At 41.2% G+C, this 16,924-nt stretch overlaps 1 protein-coding gene across 1 annotated transcript in view; it reads right to left on the bottom strand.

The window, feature by feature from the left end:
• itga11b (integrin, alpha 11b) overlaps window positions 1-16,924 on the bottom strand; it is a 94,848-nt gene that overhangs the window by 33,572 nt on the left and 44,352 nt on the right. Inside the window, exons 3-10 of the mRNA XM_023984896.2 lie at window positions 15,764-15,873; window positions 15,248-15,339; window positions 15,029-15,143; window positions 14,795-14,922; window positions 14,387-14,535; window positions 13,981-14,125; window positions 13,545-13,710; window positions 13,203-13,273 (exon numbers count right to left, since the gene is read on the bottom strand). Of these exons, the coding sequence (XP_023840664.1) occupies window positions 13,203-13,273; window positions 13,545-13,710; window positions 13,981-14,125; window positions 14,387-14,535; window positions 14,795-14,922; window positions 15,029-15,143; window positions 15,248-15,339; window positions 15,764-15,873 (976 nt within the window). The remainder of the gene's footprint in view (window positions 1-13,202; window positions 13,274-13,544; window positions 13,711-13,980; window positions 14,126-14,386; window positions 14,536-14,794; window positions 14,923-15,028; window positions 15,144-15,247; window positions 15,340-15,763; window positions 15,874-16,924) is intronic.

The raw sequence follows: 16,924 nt of genomic DNA, 5'->3' as shown, positions 1-16,924 counted from the left end.
TGCAACAGTAGTATGGGCAGGGGCCGGTGAGTGAGTGAGGGAGAGAGAGAGAGAGACCAGCCACATAGACTCACACTAGTTAGACAAAGTTGTAGATTCCACATCTGGAAGTACACATGACTGACTGCAACATATCGATGTAAAGAAGCTAGCTAAGATAGCCAGCTATGCTAGCCAGCGAGCTAGCTAGCTAGTTACCTAGACTAGGGCTATTTTGCTCAGCTTCCCATTCTTGTCTACAACAATTCCATGCAGATTAAAGAATAGCCTAATTGATGGTTGCTCTTCATTGTAACCAACTCCTTCTCATTTAATTAACTTAATTCCATCATTTTCATTACATTTTGCACTGATTAGAGATCTCCCACATTGCTTGCTACACATGGAGGCACTGACTGTAGACAGTGCCACTTTCATTGGCCGACAATAACAACAAAAATGCATGAAACCCGTGTGGGCTAATAAAGAATGTATTTTTATGTTGTGCAAGTCATAAAACTACATTTAAACGTTTTTTTTTTTTTTTAGTGAAGAATTTCAAATGTCATGGTATATATATCCTTATGTGTAGCAATGTCACTTAGATCATTTAATATAATTTAGACAAAACCTTTCATTGTTAAAATAGGCCTATGATAAAGGTTTTCCAAAAATTAATACTCTTGCAAATATTCGAATACTAACGTCTGTTCGGATATTTGAACATCCGTGCCCATCCCTAGTGTTAACATATATGAAAGTGGCGCATTCCTACGTTTTAGTAGAAAAAAATATAAAGTTATACCCAATGACATCATCAAAAGTTACAACATTGTAAAAACAGTGATTTTCAAACACTTGATATTCGCGGTGACGTTGGGAGCAAGAAAATAACCTCCCTTTAGCTAGAAACTCTTTGCAGGTTTTGAAAATCTCTGTTTTGTACTTTTAATCCTACCCTGTGATGTCACAGAGAAGCATTTTTCAGGGCCTTTCTTATCTTTTTAACCACAGATCATAGAAAAGTGCTGTTTTTATACATGTAGACACTGGTTTGGTGCTGAGATTAGGAATTTGAGGTTGAAAAGTGGCGGAATTGCCCTTTAAAGTTTGATTCTGTCAACATACATGTTCAGCTCAAATGGTCACAACAGCGAAGAGAAAGGCCAGTTGTGAACAGCACATCGCCACTTCGCGATCTGACAGCATTTTGAAACCATAAATTGCTTGAAATCTGGACGTTTTACTTCGTATAGTCCTAATGATGCATTTCTTATACTGCTTCAAAGTAGCCTAGCCAAAATCCAACCATAGAAACGTTGATGGAATTATTTTATGAACACTTCCTTATAGCCTTATGCCATTGAAACCAACATTTCTCTTCTGTTCTCTTGGTTTTCAAAACAACTTTCTTTCAGCAGCCAAAGGCACAATCCTACTCATATTAGCAACCTATATATTTTTGCATCTTTAGATCTCCCCTCTTTCAAATTTTTTTATGGATATTTACTTCCATCTCTGCCATTGGCATGTCTGATGAGCAACAGTGTTTTTCCCGCTACTTGCATTTTAGAAAATGTGAGCTTATTGTTGTGTGCACATTGCTGCTTATAATGTGAAGAAATAAATAATAGTTTACCAACATTTTAAGCTAAACTTTCTAATCTGTTCTATCAGTTTCGTTGTGTTTCAAAATTTGGGGATTTACAGTGAATGTAGGAACTTTGGATCTAGCATCCCAGAACTGTCCCAGAGTCTGTTTTGAACCGTCACAGACTTATAAAAAGAAAAAAAAAGAAAAAAGATAAGCCCTTCATTTCGAGCCCTGGCTACTTGTCATTAATGCAACTGCAATGTTGCATATGTCAGAACAGCAGAACGCTTATACAAGGTGAAAATAGAATGGATGTTGTTGGCGTATTCAAATAATTTTAAATACTGTAGCTTAAATGATGCAGTGCAACATGGATATGGCATGAATATCTGTCAGGTAGGCTACAACAGTCAGCTCCCAACCAGAGGTGTCATGCCAATAGGGGGCACAGGGGCACAGATTCATTTTATTGTTGTTGTCGTTTCTCTGTATACTACTAGCCAACTAGCAATTTTATGAAGTTGGCTTTAGCTAGCCAGATAGGTTTCCAAACTCCCAACTTCATAACTAGCTGTCAATAAGCCATTTCAGGCTATTGAGCAAGTTCGAGGAGCTAGCTTGTCTAACTATCTTAGCTGGCATGACTGCCTGCAAGGTTGGTAGACTTTAGAAAAGCAAGCAATAACTAAATGTACTGAATAAGAGTCACATTCATTTCAATATATTACCCATATATTCATTAAAAAAGGGGGTATGCTTACATATGCAGAACAATTTACATATTTTTTACATAGAGTGCCTTCAGAAAGTATTCATACCGCTTGAATTATTCCACATATTGTTGTTACACTCTGAATTCAAAATGGATACAAAACACATTCTCACCCATCCACACACAATACCCCATAATGACAAAGTGAAAACATGTTTTTAGACATTTTTGCTAATTTATTAAAAATTAAATAAAGAAATATTTAATTTACATAAGTATTTAAGTCATAAGTCATTACTTTGTAGAAGCACCTTTGGCAGCGATTACAGCTGTGAGTCTTTCTGGATTAGTCTCTAAGAGCTTTCCACATCTGGATTGTGCAACATTTGCCCATTATTCTTTTAAAAATTCTTCAAGCTTTGTCAAATTGGTTGTTGATCATTGCTAGACAACCATTTTAAAGTCTTTCTATACATTTCCAAGTAGATTTAAGGCAAAACTGTAACCCCGTAACTCAGGAACATTCACTGTCTTCTTGGTAAGCAATTCCAGTGTAGATTTGGCCTTGTGTTTTAGGTAATTGTTCTGCTGCAAGGTGAATTAATTTCCCAGTGTCTGGTGGAACGCAGACAACCAGGTTTTCATCTGTGCTTAGCTTCATTCCATTTCTTTTTTATCCTGAAAAACTCCCCAGTCCCAAACAATTACAAGCATACCCATTACATGATGCAGCCACGACTATGCTTCAAAATATGGAGAGTGGTACTCAGTAATATGTGACTGACCGGCTTGATTCGGTCTTATGTAGCAAATTTTGAAATTGTGCTTTTTACATTGGATAAAAGTATAGACTCAGAGCTAGAACATGGTATATCGTACACTACAGTTGAGGAACAATGGGAAAGTAATTCTGCTTTGTAAGTTGATAACCTCACTTTTGAGAAAATTGTCCTTGAATATTTGGTAAACCTACTGGAGAGCTCTTCTTTGTCTACACCCACTCAGCATCATTCACACCCTCTTAAGCCTTAGCCCCACCAATCTCTTTAAGGATTCACATGTGAGGCCATGTACTAAACAACCAAAGATTTCAAGACAAAAGGCTGGTTTATACTAGGGGTGTGTTTGTAAATTCAATCTGAAGTGCCAGTGTGCCCAGAATGTGCTCTGGGCGTTTGTAAACTCAAAACGTTTTCAGATTGTCAGTTTGTAAATTCAGAGCGTTTCGCTCTCGGAGCGTTCAGAGAGCATACTGGACTCTCTGGCCGAGGACCTAACAACAGCAGTCAAACACCCAACCTAACTGGCTAACGTTGGCAAGCTTACGAGCTACTTCCGGACACAAATGAAAGAACAGCTCACTCTGACCATATTACTAGCCCTAGCAGAGCTGGTTATGCTGTTTTTATATTATCGAGAGCATTGGTGACCATAACTGTGCTGTTGGCAATAATTTAATTACTATTTTTTGCCAACGTTCACTGACACCGGCAACATTCAACAGGTGTTGAGCATTCAGAAATGTGTCACTTATTCTGCGCTCTGACACACTCAGACAAGAGTGCTCTGAAATCGGAGTACGTAGATAGAGCGAATTTACCAGCTACGTCTATCGACAGTTGTCGCAGTGACATCATAAACATTCTATTGAAATGGTTACTTGCATAGTGGAGTCTTTTGTTTAGACATGTAGCTAAATAGCTAGCTAAACAATGAACCATAATCCCAACTCATAACGTTACTACCCTGCATGAATCTGTAGGTAGCTAACCAACCAAGTTCAATGTTAGCTAGCTATCTAACATTAGGCTATAACTAGCAATGCAAATGGCTCTGAGATAGGAATAATATTACTACACAGATCATACATGTAATGTTAGCTAGCTAGCTTTAACTTGAAATGAAAACGACTTTCTGACAAAATTAGAAACGTGTAATATCTGAAGATGTAGCTAGCTAGACTATCTACCCGTATACATGGATGGACGCTTCTCCCTCTCTGTTAAGGATGCCATGGTTGCCCTTAGTTTGAATATGTAATCCGGAGACAGGTGTTTTATACAAAAGCCTTTTGTGTGTTCTATTTTAGACTCCCTCTGCATACTTGTAATCAAATGGCAGAATTTTTGAACATCTCCTTAGCTATCATACTCTAATTCCACCGGGCATTCCACTGATTTCAAAACTCGGTCCTCCAGAAGTTGGAGAGCAACACTTTTGCACTTTTACATGATATATATTTTTTTTAAAGCTGCGTTAGGAAGGATTACCTACACAATCTGACCAGCTCAAGTTATAGACAGAAGTGTTTTACTTGGCAGACCAATCCGAACTCATCTCTCGGCAAGTCCAGCCCATCCATTATCTCAGCTAATCATGGCTAGCGGGAAGGTTCCTGACTTTTTCAGTGGCTAAACTAAGCTCAAAGGACATGTTCAATGTCTTCTTTTTTTTACCCATCTACCAATAGGTGCCCTTCTTTGTGAGGCATTGGAAAACATCATTGGTCTTTGTGGTTGAATCTGTGTTTTAAATTCACTGCTCAACTGAGAGACCTTACAGATAATTGGAGTACAGAGATGAGGTGAGATGAGATGATAGTCATTCAAAAATCATGTTGAACACTATTATTGCACACAGAGTGAGTCCATGCAACTTATTATGTGACTTGTTAAGCAAATGTTTACACCTGAACTTATATAGGCTTGCCATAACAAAGGAGTTGAATACTTATTGATTCGAGACATTTGAACTTTTAATCTTTAATTCATTTGTAAAAATACAAAACAACATAATTCCACATTGACGTTATTGGGTATTGTGTGTAGGCCAGTGTTGTGTTCAAGACCAATACCGGAGCAAATCGAGTCCGAGTCAAGACCAAGACCGGAAGGGCATCGAGAGACCGCCAGGCCAAACATATACACTCCTTTCTTGAAACATTAATACAGTATCTTAACAGCCTTTATATCTATTATAGACATGTTTGCACAGTGGCAAACCTATAGGCAGGCCTTCAGTGTGTGACAGGTGTGTGATTCTGAAAGGACAGCAACTGTATTAACAGCGCACTCTTGTAGGAGAGTTAGAGTATACCCACTTCTCCAGGCACCACTGCATAGGGCCGAAGGAAAGACAGCAGTCACACACATCATGATGTTAAAGGATAAGCAGTTCATAAACTCGGACATAATACGCCAGTAGGTCCCAATCATAAAAATACAAAAACATAACAATTAAGCATTTCACAAACAAAATGTACAACTATTTTCTTCCCATTGCAAAAAACATTTCACATGTCGCATACAAAGTAACAGGTGACCTAAAGTTTAAAGTGAAACTGACAGCGTTTTGACTACTTTGCAGATATGAAACAAACAGACAATCATAATATCAGTCAAATCCAAGAAGGAGAGTGATGGAGTGCTGCATCAGATGACCTGGCCTCCACAATCACCCGACCTCAACCCAATTTTGACCCGATTCAGGAAACTAGGCGTATGTCGCAAGTCACGACAGGGGAGCTGTTTGAATGTAAAAAATATTTTTGGGTGGGGCAATGGCTTAAGAGGGTGTGAACAATGTTGAATCGGTGTAGACAAAGAAGGGCTCTCCGATAGTAGTACCAAAACATTAAAAGACGTTTTTCTCAAAAGTGAGTTTACAAGTTGATCAACTTTCAAAGCAGAATTACTTTCCCATTATTTCGTCAAACGCAGTGTATGATATACCATTTTGTAGCTCCGAGTCTACTTTTATCCAATGTAAAAAACAAAAATTCTAATGTTGCTAAATAAGACCGAATCCAGGTGGTGAGTCACAATTGAGATGGTTTGGGATGAGTTGGACCGGAGAGCGAAGGAAAAGCAACCAACAAGTGCTCAGCATATGTGGGATATCCTTCAAGAAAAGCATTCCTCATGAAGCTGGTTGAGAGAATGCCAAGAGTGTGCAAAGCTGTCATCAAGCCAAAGGGTGGCTGCTTTGAAGAATCTCAAATATAAAATACATTTTGATTTGCTTAACACTTTTTTTGGTTACTGCATGATTCCATATGTGTTATTTTATGGTTAATATTCTACAATGTAGAAAATAGTCAAAATAAAGAAAATCCCTTGAATAAGTAGGTGTGTCCAAACTGGCTGGTATTGTATGTACAGTATGCACGGTTTATAAATTAGGCTCCTGGACAACAAGCTCACAGTGGTAAGGCGCCGGGGTTCTCCATGGGGCTCAAAGAAAGTAATTGAAATGTGGAATCACATTATTGCGGTATTGTGTTGGGAAGAAAAGTGCAATCATCACCTTGAAAATGAAGATTAGGGGCTCATTTCAATCAAACACGCATTGCAGTATTTACACAGTAGTTCCAATGGTCAAATTAACTCACCGATTGGTCTAGGGTACTGTATACAAACCTACAACTACTACCAGGGTGACACACTCTGACAGGTATAATTTCACTTTTCAGAATTAGAAGTGTGTTGGCACGGGATGAATATTGTAAATAAAGGATTTAAAAAATGAAAATGATCCATGTGGGATTAGAAATCATAACCATTGAACTATGAGCCAAATGTCTTAAATGACTGCACCACCAATCGGTCATAGTGATCTTGGAAAAAACACACGATTGTCATCTATTTCGTGTTTCGATGGCTGTAACTATGGCTGTAACTACGAATATGAATGTACAGTATAATCCTCATAGCCTACATGATTTTATTCATCGTGAAAGTACATAGAGTGGGGCAAAAAAGTATTTAGTCAGCCACCAATTGTGCAAGTTCTCCCACTTAAAAAGATGAGAGAGGCCTGTAATTTTTATCATAGGTACACTTCAACTATGACAGACGAAATGAGAAGAAAAAAAATCCAGAAAATCACATTGTAGGATTTTAAATGAATTTAAATGAACTCCACTATGGCCAAGACCAAAGAGCTGTCAAAGGACACCAGAAACAAAATTGTAGACCTGCACCAGGCTGGGAAGACTGAATCTGCAATAGGTAAGCAGCTTGGTTTGAAGAAATCAACTGTGGGAGCAATTATTAGGAAATGGAAGACATACAAGACCACTGATAATCTCCCTCGATCTGGGGCTCCACGCAAGATCTCACCCCGTGGGGTCAAAATGATCACAAGAACGGTGAGCAAAAATCCCAGAACCACACGGGGGGACCTAGTGAATGACCTGCAGAGAGCTGGGCCCAAAGTAACAAAGCCTACCATCAGTAACACACTACGCCGCCAGGGACTCAAATCCTGCAGTGCCAGACGTGTCCCCCTGCTTAAGCCAGTACATGTCCAGGCCCGTCTGAAGTTTGCTAGAGAGCATTTGGATGATCCAGAAGAAGATTGGGAGAATGTCATATGGTCAGATGAAACCAAAATATAACTTTTTGGTAAAAACTCAACTCGTCGTGTTTGTAGGACAAAGAATGCTGAGTTGCATCCAAAGAACACCATACCTACTGTGAAGCATGGGGGTGGAAACATCATGCTTTGGGGCTGTTTTTCTGCAAAGGGACCAGGACGACTGATCCGTGTAAAGGAAAGAATGAATGGGGCCATGTATCGTGAGATTTTGAGTGAAAACCTCCTTCCATAAGCAAGGGCATTGAAGATGAAAGGTGGCTGGGTCTTTCAGCATGACAATGATCCCAAACACACCGCCCGGGCAACGAAGGAGTGGCTTCGTAAGAAGCATTTCAAGGTCCTGGAGTGGCCTAGCCAGTCTCCAGATCTCAACCCCATAGAAAATCTTTGGAGGGAGTTGAAAGTCCGTGTTGCCCAGCAACATCCCCAAAACATCACTGCTCTAGAGGAGATCTGCATGGAGGAATGGGCCAAAATACCAGCAACAGTGTGTGAAAACCTGGGTGAAGACTTACAGAAAACGTTTGACCTCTGTCATTGCCAACAAAGGGTATATAACAAAGTATTGAGATAAACTTTTGTTATTGACCAAATACTTATTTTCCACCATAATTTGCAAATAAATTCATAAAAAATCCTACAATGTGATTTTCTGGATTTTTTTTCTTCTCATTTCGTCTGTCATAGTTGAAGTGTACCTATGATGAAAATTACAGGCCTCTCTCATCTTTTTAAGTGGGAGAACTTGCACAATTGGTGGCTGACTAAATAATTTTTTGCCCCACTGTAGATGTGTATGAAACGGTAAGCAAAAACGATTGGTCATATGTGGAAATGTGCTTTTTGAATTCTGTGTAATGCCAGTAGTCTGTCTCGGAAGCATCATGCAAAATATATTGGCACACTCCACTTACCAAGACCATTGTAAAATAAGGCCTGCTGTCACCTGATTTTATACTAAGCCTTGAGGTGGTACCACAGAGTTTCTAAACCCAGAGGTGCAACATCGCGAGACTTCCGGGAACGCTTGCGAAACAGACCAAACAGACTAGTCCGGAGTTTGGGGTTTGACAAGTCAATGAGGGAAATGAAAGATTCTTCCTTAGCTGTTCATTTTCTCGAAATCTAAAGGCAAAACCTTGATTCCAGCCACATGTTATTACTGCAACCTTGTGAAAGTGACAAACTGACACGTGCCTTTGATGTGACGGCCTGCACATGCGCAGTTTGGCGCGAGATGATCGTTAGACCCGATGACTTGTTTCTACACATGAGCTTAGCTAGCGAATGTCGCCATGACATTGCCTACAAGTGTGATATGGGATTTCTATTGGAGAAGCAGTTTTAGCCTATCTTCATACTGTACTGTCTTTGGTGGTACCACTCAGCACATCTAGGAGTGTATTTTATACCGAACCCCTCCCTTGAGATGATGTAGAGGCACACATCACGATTTCAATGACATAGTTGAACCACTAGAGGCAAGACGAGCAAGATTGACTAAAATATCTAAATATATCACTTTTGCAACAAACGGTCAAAATGAAGACCAGAATTGACGTGTTTCACTATAACTAAGTCTAAAACACCTGGTTTTCCACAAACATTTTTCTTCTCATGAAAGTTACTCTTTAAATGTGCTGAGAATGTTCCAAAGCCAAGCAACTATGCTGCTCCATTCCCAGAAAGTTGTGGTTAGGCTGTATGCAAAATAACCACAGGACAACCACGCTCTCACCAAGCTCTAAGAAACATATGGTCAGTGGTGTGAAGTACTTAAGTAAAAAAAAAAATCAAGTACTACTTAAGTCGTTTGTTTTGGTATCTGTACTTTACTTTACTATTTTTTATTTTGGACAACTTTTACTTTACTACATTCCTAAAGAAAATAATGTACTTTTAACTCCATACATTTTCCCTGACACCCAAAAGTACATTTTGAATGATTAGCAGGACATGAAAATGGTCCAATTCACACACTTAACAAGAGAACATCCCTGGTCATCCTACTGCATCTTATCTGGCAGACTCAGGAAACACAATTGCTTCATGTCCACATTCTTTTGTATATACAGTGCATTTGGAAAGTATTCAGACCTCTTCACTTTTTCCACATTTTGTTACGTTACAGTCTTATTCTAAAAAGGATTAATAAAAATAAATCCTCATCAATCTACACATAATACCCCATAAAGACAAAGCAAAAACAAAGTTTTCTTTTGCAAATGTATAAAAAAAAGGAAATATATATTTACATAAGTATTCAGACCTTTTACTCAGTACTTTGTTGGAGCACATTTGTCAATGATTACAGCCTTGAGTCTTATTGGATATGACGCTACAAGCTTCCACACCTGTATTTTGGGAGTTTCTCCCATTCTTCTCTGAACCTTCGCCCCAGTATGAGCGCTTTGGAGCAGGTTTTCATCAAGGATCAATCTTGGTTTCATCAGACCAGAGAATCTTGTTTCTCATGGTCTGAGAGTCTTTAGGTGGCTTTTGGCAAATGCCAAGCTGGCTGTCATGTGCCTTTTACTGAGGATTGGTGTCTATCTTGCCACTCTACCATAAAGGACTGATTGGTGGAGTGCTGCAGAGATGTTTGTTCTTCTGGAAGTTTCTCCCATCTGCACAGAGGAACTCTGGAGCTCTGTCAGAGTCACCCGAGTTCTCCCCCGATTGCTCAGTTTGGCCGGGCAGCCAGCTCTAGGTCTTCATGGTTGCAAACTTCTTCATATTTAAGAATGATGAGATGTTTCTACAACTTGATTGGAGTCTACTTGTTGTAAATTCAATGAATTTGACATTATTTGGAAAGGCACACACCTTTCTATATAAGGTACCACAGTTCACAGTGCGTGTCAGAGCAAAAACCAAGCCATGACGTCGAAGGAATTGTCCATAGAGCTCCAAGACAGGATTGTATCGAGGGACAGATCTGGGTACCAAAAAATGTCTGCATTATTGAAGGTCCCCAAGAACACAGTGGCCTCCATTATTCTTAAATGGAACAAGTTTGGAACCAGCAAGACTTTCCTAGAGCTGGCCGCCCGGCCAAACTGAGCAATCGGGGGAGAAGCGCCTTGGTCAGGGTGGTCATGACAGAGCTCCAGAGTTCCTCTGTGGAGATAGGAGAACCTTCCAGAAGGACAACCATCTCTGCAGCACTCCACCAATCAGGCTTTTATGGTAGAGTGTCAAGACGGAAGCCACTCCTCAGTAAAAGGCACATGACAGCCCGTTTGGAGTTTGCCAAAAGGCACCTAAAGGACTCTCAGACCATGAGAAACAAGATTCTCTGGTCTGATGAAACCAAGGTTGAACTCTTTGGCCTGAATGACAAGCGTCACATCTAGAGGAAACCTTGCACTATACCTATGGTGAAGTGTGGTGGTGGCAGCATCATGCTGTGAGAATGTTTTTGAATGGCAGGGACTGGGAGACTAGTCGGGATCGAGGAAAATATTAAAGGAGCAAAGTACAGAGAGATCCTTGATGAAAACCTGATCCAGAGCGCTCAGGTCTTCAGACTTGGGCAAAGGTTTACCTTCCAACAGGACAATGACCCTGGCCTAGCAAGAGCCCAGACTTGAACCCGATCTAACATCTCTGGTTAGACCTGAAAATATCTGTGCAGCGACGCTCCCCATCCAACCTGACAAAGCTTGAGAGGATCTATAGAGAAGAATGGGAGAAACTCCCCCAATACAGGTGTGCCAAGCTTGCCAAGCTTGTTGCTTCATACCCATACTTTGTTGTTGTGTATTTTACCCCCCTTTTCTCCCAAATTTCAATCTTGTCTCATCGCTGTAACTCCCCAACGGGCTCGGGAGGCGAAGGTCGAGTCATGCTCGGAGTTGGGGCGGCAGGTAGCCTAGTGGTTAGTGTTGGACAGGTAACCGAAAGATTGCAAGATCGAATCCCTGAGCTGACAAGGTAAAACAAAATCTGTCATTCTGCCCCTGAACAAGGCAGTTAATCCACTGTTCCTAGGCTGTCATTGAAAATAAAAATGTGTTCTTTACTGACTTACCTAGTTTAATAAAGTTAAAATTAAATGCAAAAAAATGCGTCCTCCAAAACATGACCCGCCTAACTGCACTTCTTAACACCCGCCGACTTAACCTGGAAGCCAGCCGCACCATTGTGTCAGAGGAAACACTGTTCAACTGATGACAAAGGTCAGCCTGCAGGCGCCTGTCCCGCCACAAGGAGTCACTAGAGCGTGATGAGCCAAGTAAAGAGCCCCTGGCCAAACCCTCCCCTAACCCAGACCCCGCTGGGCCAATTGTGCGCCGCCCTATTAGACTCCCAATCACGACCGGTTGTGATACAGCCCCGGGATCAAACCCGGGTCTGTAGTGATGTTTCTAGCACTGCAATGCAGTGCCTTAGACCGCTGCGCCACTCGGGAACCCCCTGCCAAATGTTCTTCAACAAAGTACTGACTGAAGGGTCTGAATACTTATGTAAATGTGATATTTCTGTTTTGCAAAACTTTCTAAAAACAGTTTTTGCTTTGTCATTATGGGGTATTGTGTGTAGTTTCATGAGGGGAAAAAAACTATTTCATCACTTTTAGAATAAGGCTGTAACGTAACGAAATTTGGAAAAAGTCAAGAGGTCTGAATACTTTCCGAATGCACTGTAAAGTGTATATCAGGTCCGGGTGGGAGGCCCTGGGTCCATTTCTTAACGGGATCTCTGACTCCCATCACAATTTATCCTCATCATTCAGATCAGGTTTCTACATTTTCAAATCGCAGATCCTCCAAAAATCTGTGTTTTAATAGATTTCAGCTGCGTTCTAACTAAACAAATTGACATTTAAATCCTGAGTCCACTCAGTGCTAAAGAAAGCAGGAAAATAGGCATCAGTTCAAAGGGGTGCTATGGTAGATGTAGTTTTTTTTACCCTATGTCATTATACATCACATTAAATAATTATCATATTAATCTGAACGATATTATAGACTTAATATGCATGTACTGGACAGTGTTGATGAAATACGAATGCTATAAATGTGTTGGAAAAATGACCTGCTCCCAACATGCATCATTAATTCATTATGAATAAGATTTATTTCATTTTATTCTTCATTAATGGAACCACAATGTTCAGTTGAAATGACATATGCACTCGTATTTGCACGCACCAACAGAAGGGACATCTTATTGGTAAAATATATAAAATATGTATTTTGGGCTAACTCACCATCTCAGTAAGTGGAAACTCAAAATGCATTACTTAGATCGCTAAATATACAGTATGCTGCTAGTTTGCTGTGTAATTGATAGCCTAGTTACCGTGACTCAACAGTCACGTGGAATTTGACTGCGGACCGCAGGTGTGGTGTTCATACCGTCACTGTAACAGCCCTTTACCCACCTTGAAAAAAAACACTCCACCTTTTTGGAATGAAGAACCTGTAAAAACCCCTTGCCTATTCCAATAAAGTGTGAGAGGGAGAGTCAGTTAGTGAGTATAAAACCAGATCCCAGGTTAGACTCATGTGGTGACTTATTTCAGAGACTCACCTCCACTATGTGTGAGGAGAAGCCTGCCTGAGACATCTGCAGACCGAACCCCGTCCCGTTAGGGTTCACTCCTGTGGAGAACAGTGAAGTGACAGCTAGTCTACGCACTTCATTATAATAATCATCGCAGTCTGCTACAGAATTGTTCTATATTGCCACCATTATAAACTTCACAATTCCATTAATCTCTAGAGACAGATCTGTTGCAGAATGTTAAACGTTGTTCAAATTCAGACCTCCAGAAGTAAATGTAGCTAGCTAGATGTATTTCTGGGTGTTTCTGAGATTCCAATCCCTTGAACACTTGATCAGTGAAACCAAAGGGTCATTAAAGGAAAATACCCTCTAGACTGAAGATCCTCTCTCCCAGGGCGTCCACTATGTCCTTTAGCGCCGACTCATCAGTCACGTTGAAGAAGTGTTTGTCGTCAGGATCGCTGGCGATATACTTGATCTCTTTCAAGAAGGCCTCTGGGTTTATCCCACGCCGATTGTAGTAGCCCAATACCTGGTGGTACATAACATTAGATGTCAATACCATACAGAGGATCTGGAAATACCATAGAACGTCAAAAGAATACTAGGCTCATGATCTGGAAATGCTATAGAACATTGATAGAATAGTAGGCAGATGCTCGAAAAATATAGAGAATATCAATTCAAGCACAGGATATGGAAACGGTATAACATGTAAGGGATAGACCAAGACGTGGCAGAAGGAACAGAGAATGGGACTACAGTGTTCCAGGGGAATATAAAAAGGGACAGACTGACTCACAGCGATGGCATACATGGTGATGTTGTCCGCCTCACTGTCCTCCATGACCTTCTGCAGGTCAGGGCTGTCGTGGGATTCACCATCCGTGATCACGAGCATCACCTTCTTAGCCCCTTTCCGACCTCCCCGTTTAAATCCCTCCGTCCTTTGAGCGAATACAGGTTTTTTTTCTCAGTCAACTCATTAACCGTTATGAGTAACTATCGGTTAGTTCGCCATTCAATCATTATGGATAAACAGTATTTGCAACTTTACCTCAACACACCGCACAACCAATTCAGCAACAATTCAGCAACAAAGTGCTTTATTTTGCTCCCTGCTTCGAAAGGCACTACTATGGAAAATGATACTGAGAAATTTGGGATTAGGATGAGAGTTATGACCAGTGTTGAGCAGCTCTCCATACCGTGCCACATTGATGCCCAGGGCCGTGCGTGTCTCCTCCCCTCCCCGTTGGTTGATGGTCTTGGCTGCTTCTACCACCTCCTCCACAGAGCGAAAGTCATTCAGGGTGAACTCATGGACCACCCTCGACCCATACTGCACCACTCCAACCTGTAGAGATAGGAGTGTGATTCACTTGCCCCTGTTCGGAGACTAAGATGGCCATTGCAAATATTTAGATTTTGTGATCAATTAACCATTTCTTTATGGATTTTGATGTGTGCTTGGGGTTGTTGTCTTGCTGGAAGGTACAGCATAATTTTGGACCTGACTGTATACACTCACTGGCCACCGCATGTACCATAGAATAATTCACATTCAGGTACACATACTGTCTATCAGAATCAGATCAGAATCTCAGATAACACACCTGGATCTGACCTGGCCCAATGTAGAACTTCTGCAGAATGTTGATGAGGAAGTCCTGCACCTCGTACCAGGGGTAAATGGAGTTGGACCCGTCCAGAACAATCATTATGTCCATATAGGTCTCGCACCCTGGAAGAAGCAATTAAAAACAATTGTAACAGTGAGTAACTCTGGGAAGCCGTGGTCGTATGAGGTGTATGTGAGTGAATGTTTGTCAGAGTAGATTTTTTTTTACTCTGAAAGGCCGGCGAGATGGTTTTGGAGAACTTGAAGCTTTCGTTAACCCTGGAGCAGATGCCTGTGCTGTAGTAGGAGCTACCACATTCGTACGACCACAGAGGACCACAGGTCTGGAACACAAAGCCATTGATGAACCACCTTCAATTGGGTTTAACACAGACCACAGTACATTTCAATGTAATATTTTCAACAGTCAACATCAATTGACACCCACCACAAAGCTGTTGTCCTTAGGGTTAGAGGTCAGTGTCATGCCCAGCCTCATTTTGTCCTTGCGCTCTGACACATTGTTCAGGGATACCTTTCCTTGAAGGAATTAATGAAAGCAGACAAAGAAACAACATTTAAAGAATTGCATTGAATGAACCACAACATTAGACAAATTCAACAACATCAATGAAATCACAGTCAAGCTGATGCTATGATACTATGTTTAATGCATCATCGAGACGCCTATATGGGTAATTCATACTGGAACTGTCCATCATGCATATCTCCCACTGGGCATAACAGGGTGTAGAGTTTCCTCTGCATGAGTTGGACTTGAGTCAACAATGTGAGATCTCAATCTACACCACACAGTGCTGCCAGGTGTTTCTAATCCAACTGAACACCTGGTCGGAGAGCCAGCTTCTGGAGGGAATCGTATTCGCTAAAGTATGCGAAGGTGTGCTGTGATTTGGAGGGAGAACAGTTCAGTATGGAATCTATCTATCTCATTCAGTCATACCTAGGTTGAGTCTGGTGCAGTTGGTGTTGGGACTGGTGTCCATCGGGCATTTGTATATATCGCCTGTCTGGTGTTGGCCACTGGTTTCAAAGGGAGCTCCAACTAGTAGCCTGGAATGACAAAAACATCAACGGATGAGGACTGATCTTCATTTCTATGTCAAAAAGAGAGAATACCCTGCAGAAAAAAACAGCATAGACCATCATAAATTTTAAGATGGTCCATGCTGGTATTTGCTGGTCCTTACTGGTCTATGCTGGTCAGTTCAGGATGGATGCTGATAAAGCTGGTCTGATCAGTATTGTCAAGCTGGTCGAGCTGCTCTGACCAGCATGGTCTAGCTGGTTATGCTGGTTTTTCTGGTGACCAGCCCTCGCTGTGTTTTGGGCACTGGTGACCAGCCTTCGCAGTGTTTTGAACACTAGTGACCCGCCTTCGCTGTGTTTAGGACACTGGTGACCGCCCTTCACTGTGTTTTGGATACATACCAGCTTATGTTGGTGATGCTGGTATACTGGTGACCAAGCTGGTCCATCATGGTCTAGCTGGTCATGCTTTGGTCTAGCTGGTCATGCTTTATCATCAATTCTAAGATGGCTCATTAGAATGTAATGTGACACCATGTACTGGAATGTGCTTGTACAAAAACAGACCATACAGTTTGAAGAGCTGATTGGCGTAGGAGCTAGCCTAGCTGCTAACTAGCTACCAAGCTAGCAAGGTTTCCTTGACAGGTTGAACACAGCCTGGAAAGTGGTTAGCCCTTGTGGCTGAGACCGTGAATTGTTCTAGGCTTGTGGCTGTTTAAATTTGCCCTGCGACCTGCCCTGTCTGGAACTGCGTGGAGTACCAAATGTTAGCCAACTTTGCTACCATGGCATCTAAAGCCAAAAGACAGTGTTTCTCTATCACAGGTGAAGGATCTTTTAAACAAACAAAAGGGGTTCTACAAGCAGTTGTTACAACAATAGCAAAATTGCTTCAAGAGCTTTGTCCAAATACTGATGGACTCAACTAGTTCTCCCAGGAAGAAGTGGATGTCCTTAAAGAGACTTGCAGCAAGATGACAAGTCCTCTTGAGATGACATCAGCACTGTCTGTGAATAATTATAAAAAATGTCTGAGAAAAAAGACTAGGAGGGACAATCCAGGAGGAATAAC

This window comes from Salvelinus sp. IW2-2015, linkage group LG4q.1:29, assembly GCF_002910315.2.
Source record: "Salvelinus sp. IW2-2015 linkage group LG4q.1:29, ASM291031v2, whole genome shotgun sequence".
Taxonomy (NCBI): Eukaryota; Metazoa; Chordata; class Actinopteri; order Salmoniformes; family Salmonidae; genus Salvelinus; species Salvelinus sp. IW2-2015.
The sequence above is the reverse complement of the archived record's forward strand: the minus strand, read 5'-3'. Positions and strand labels throughout refer to the sequence as shown.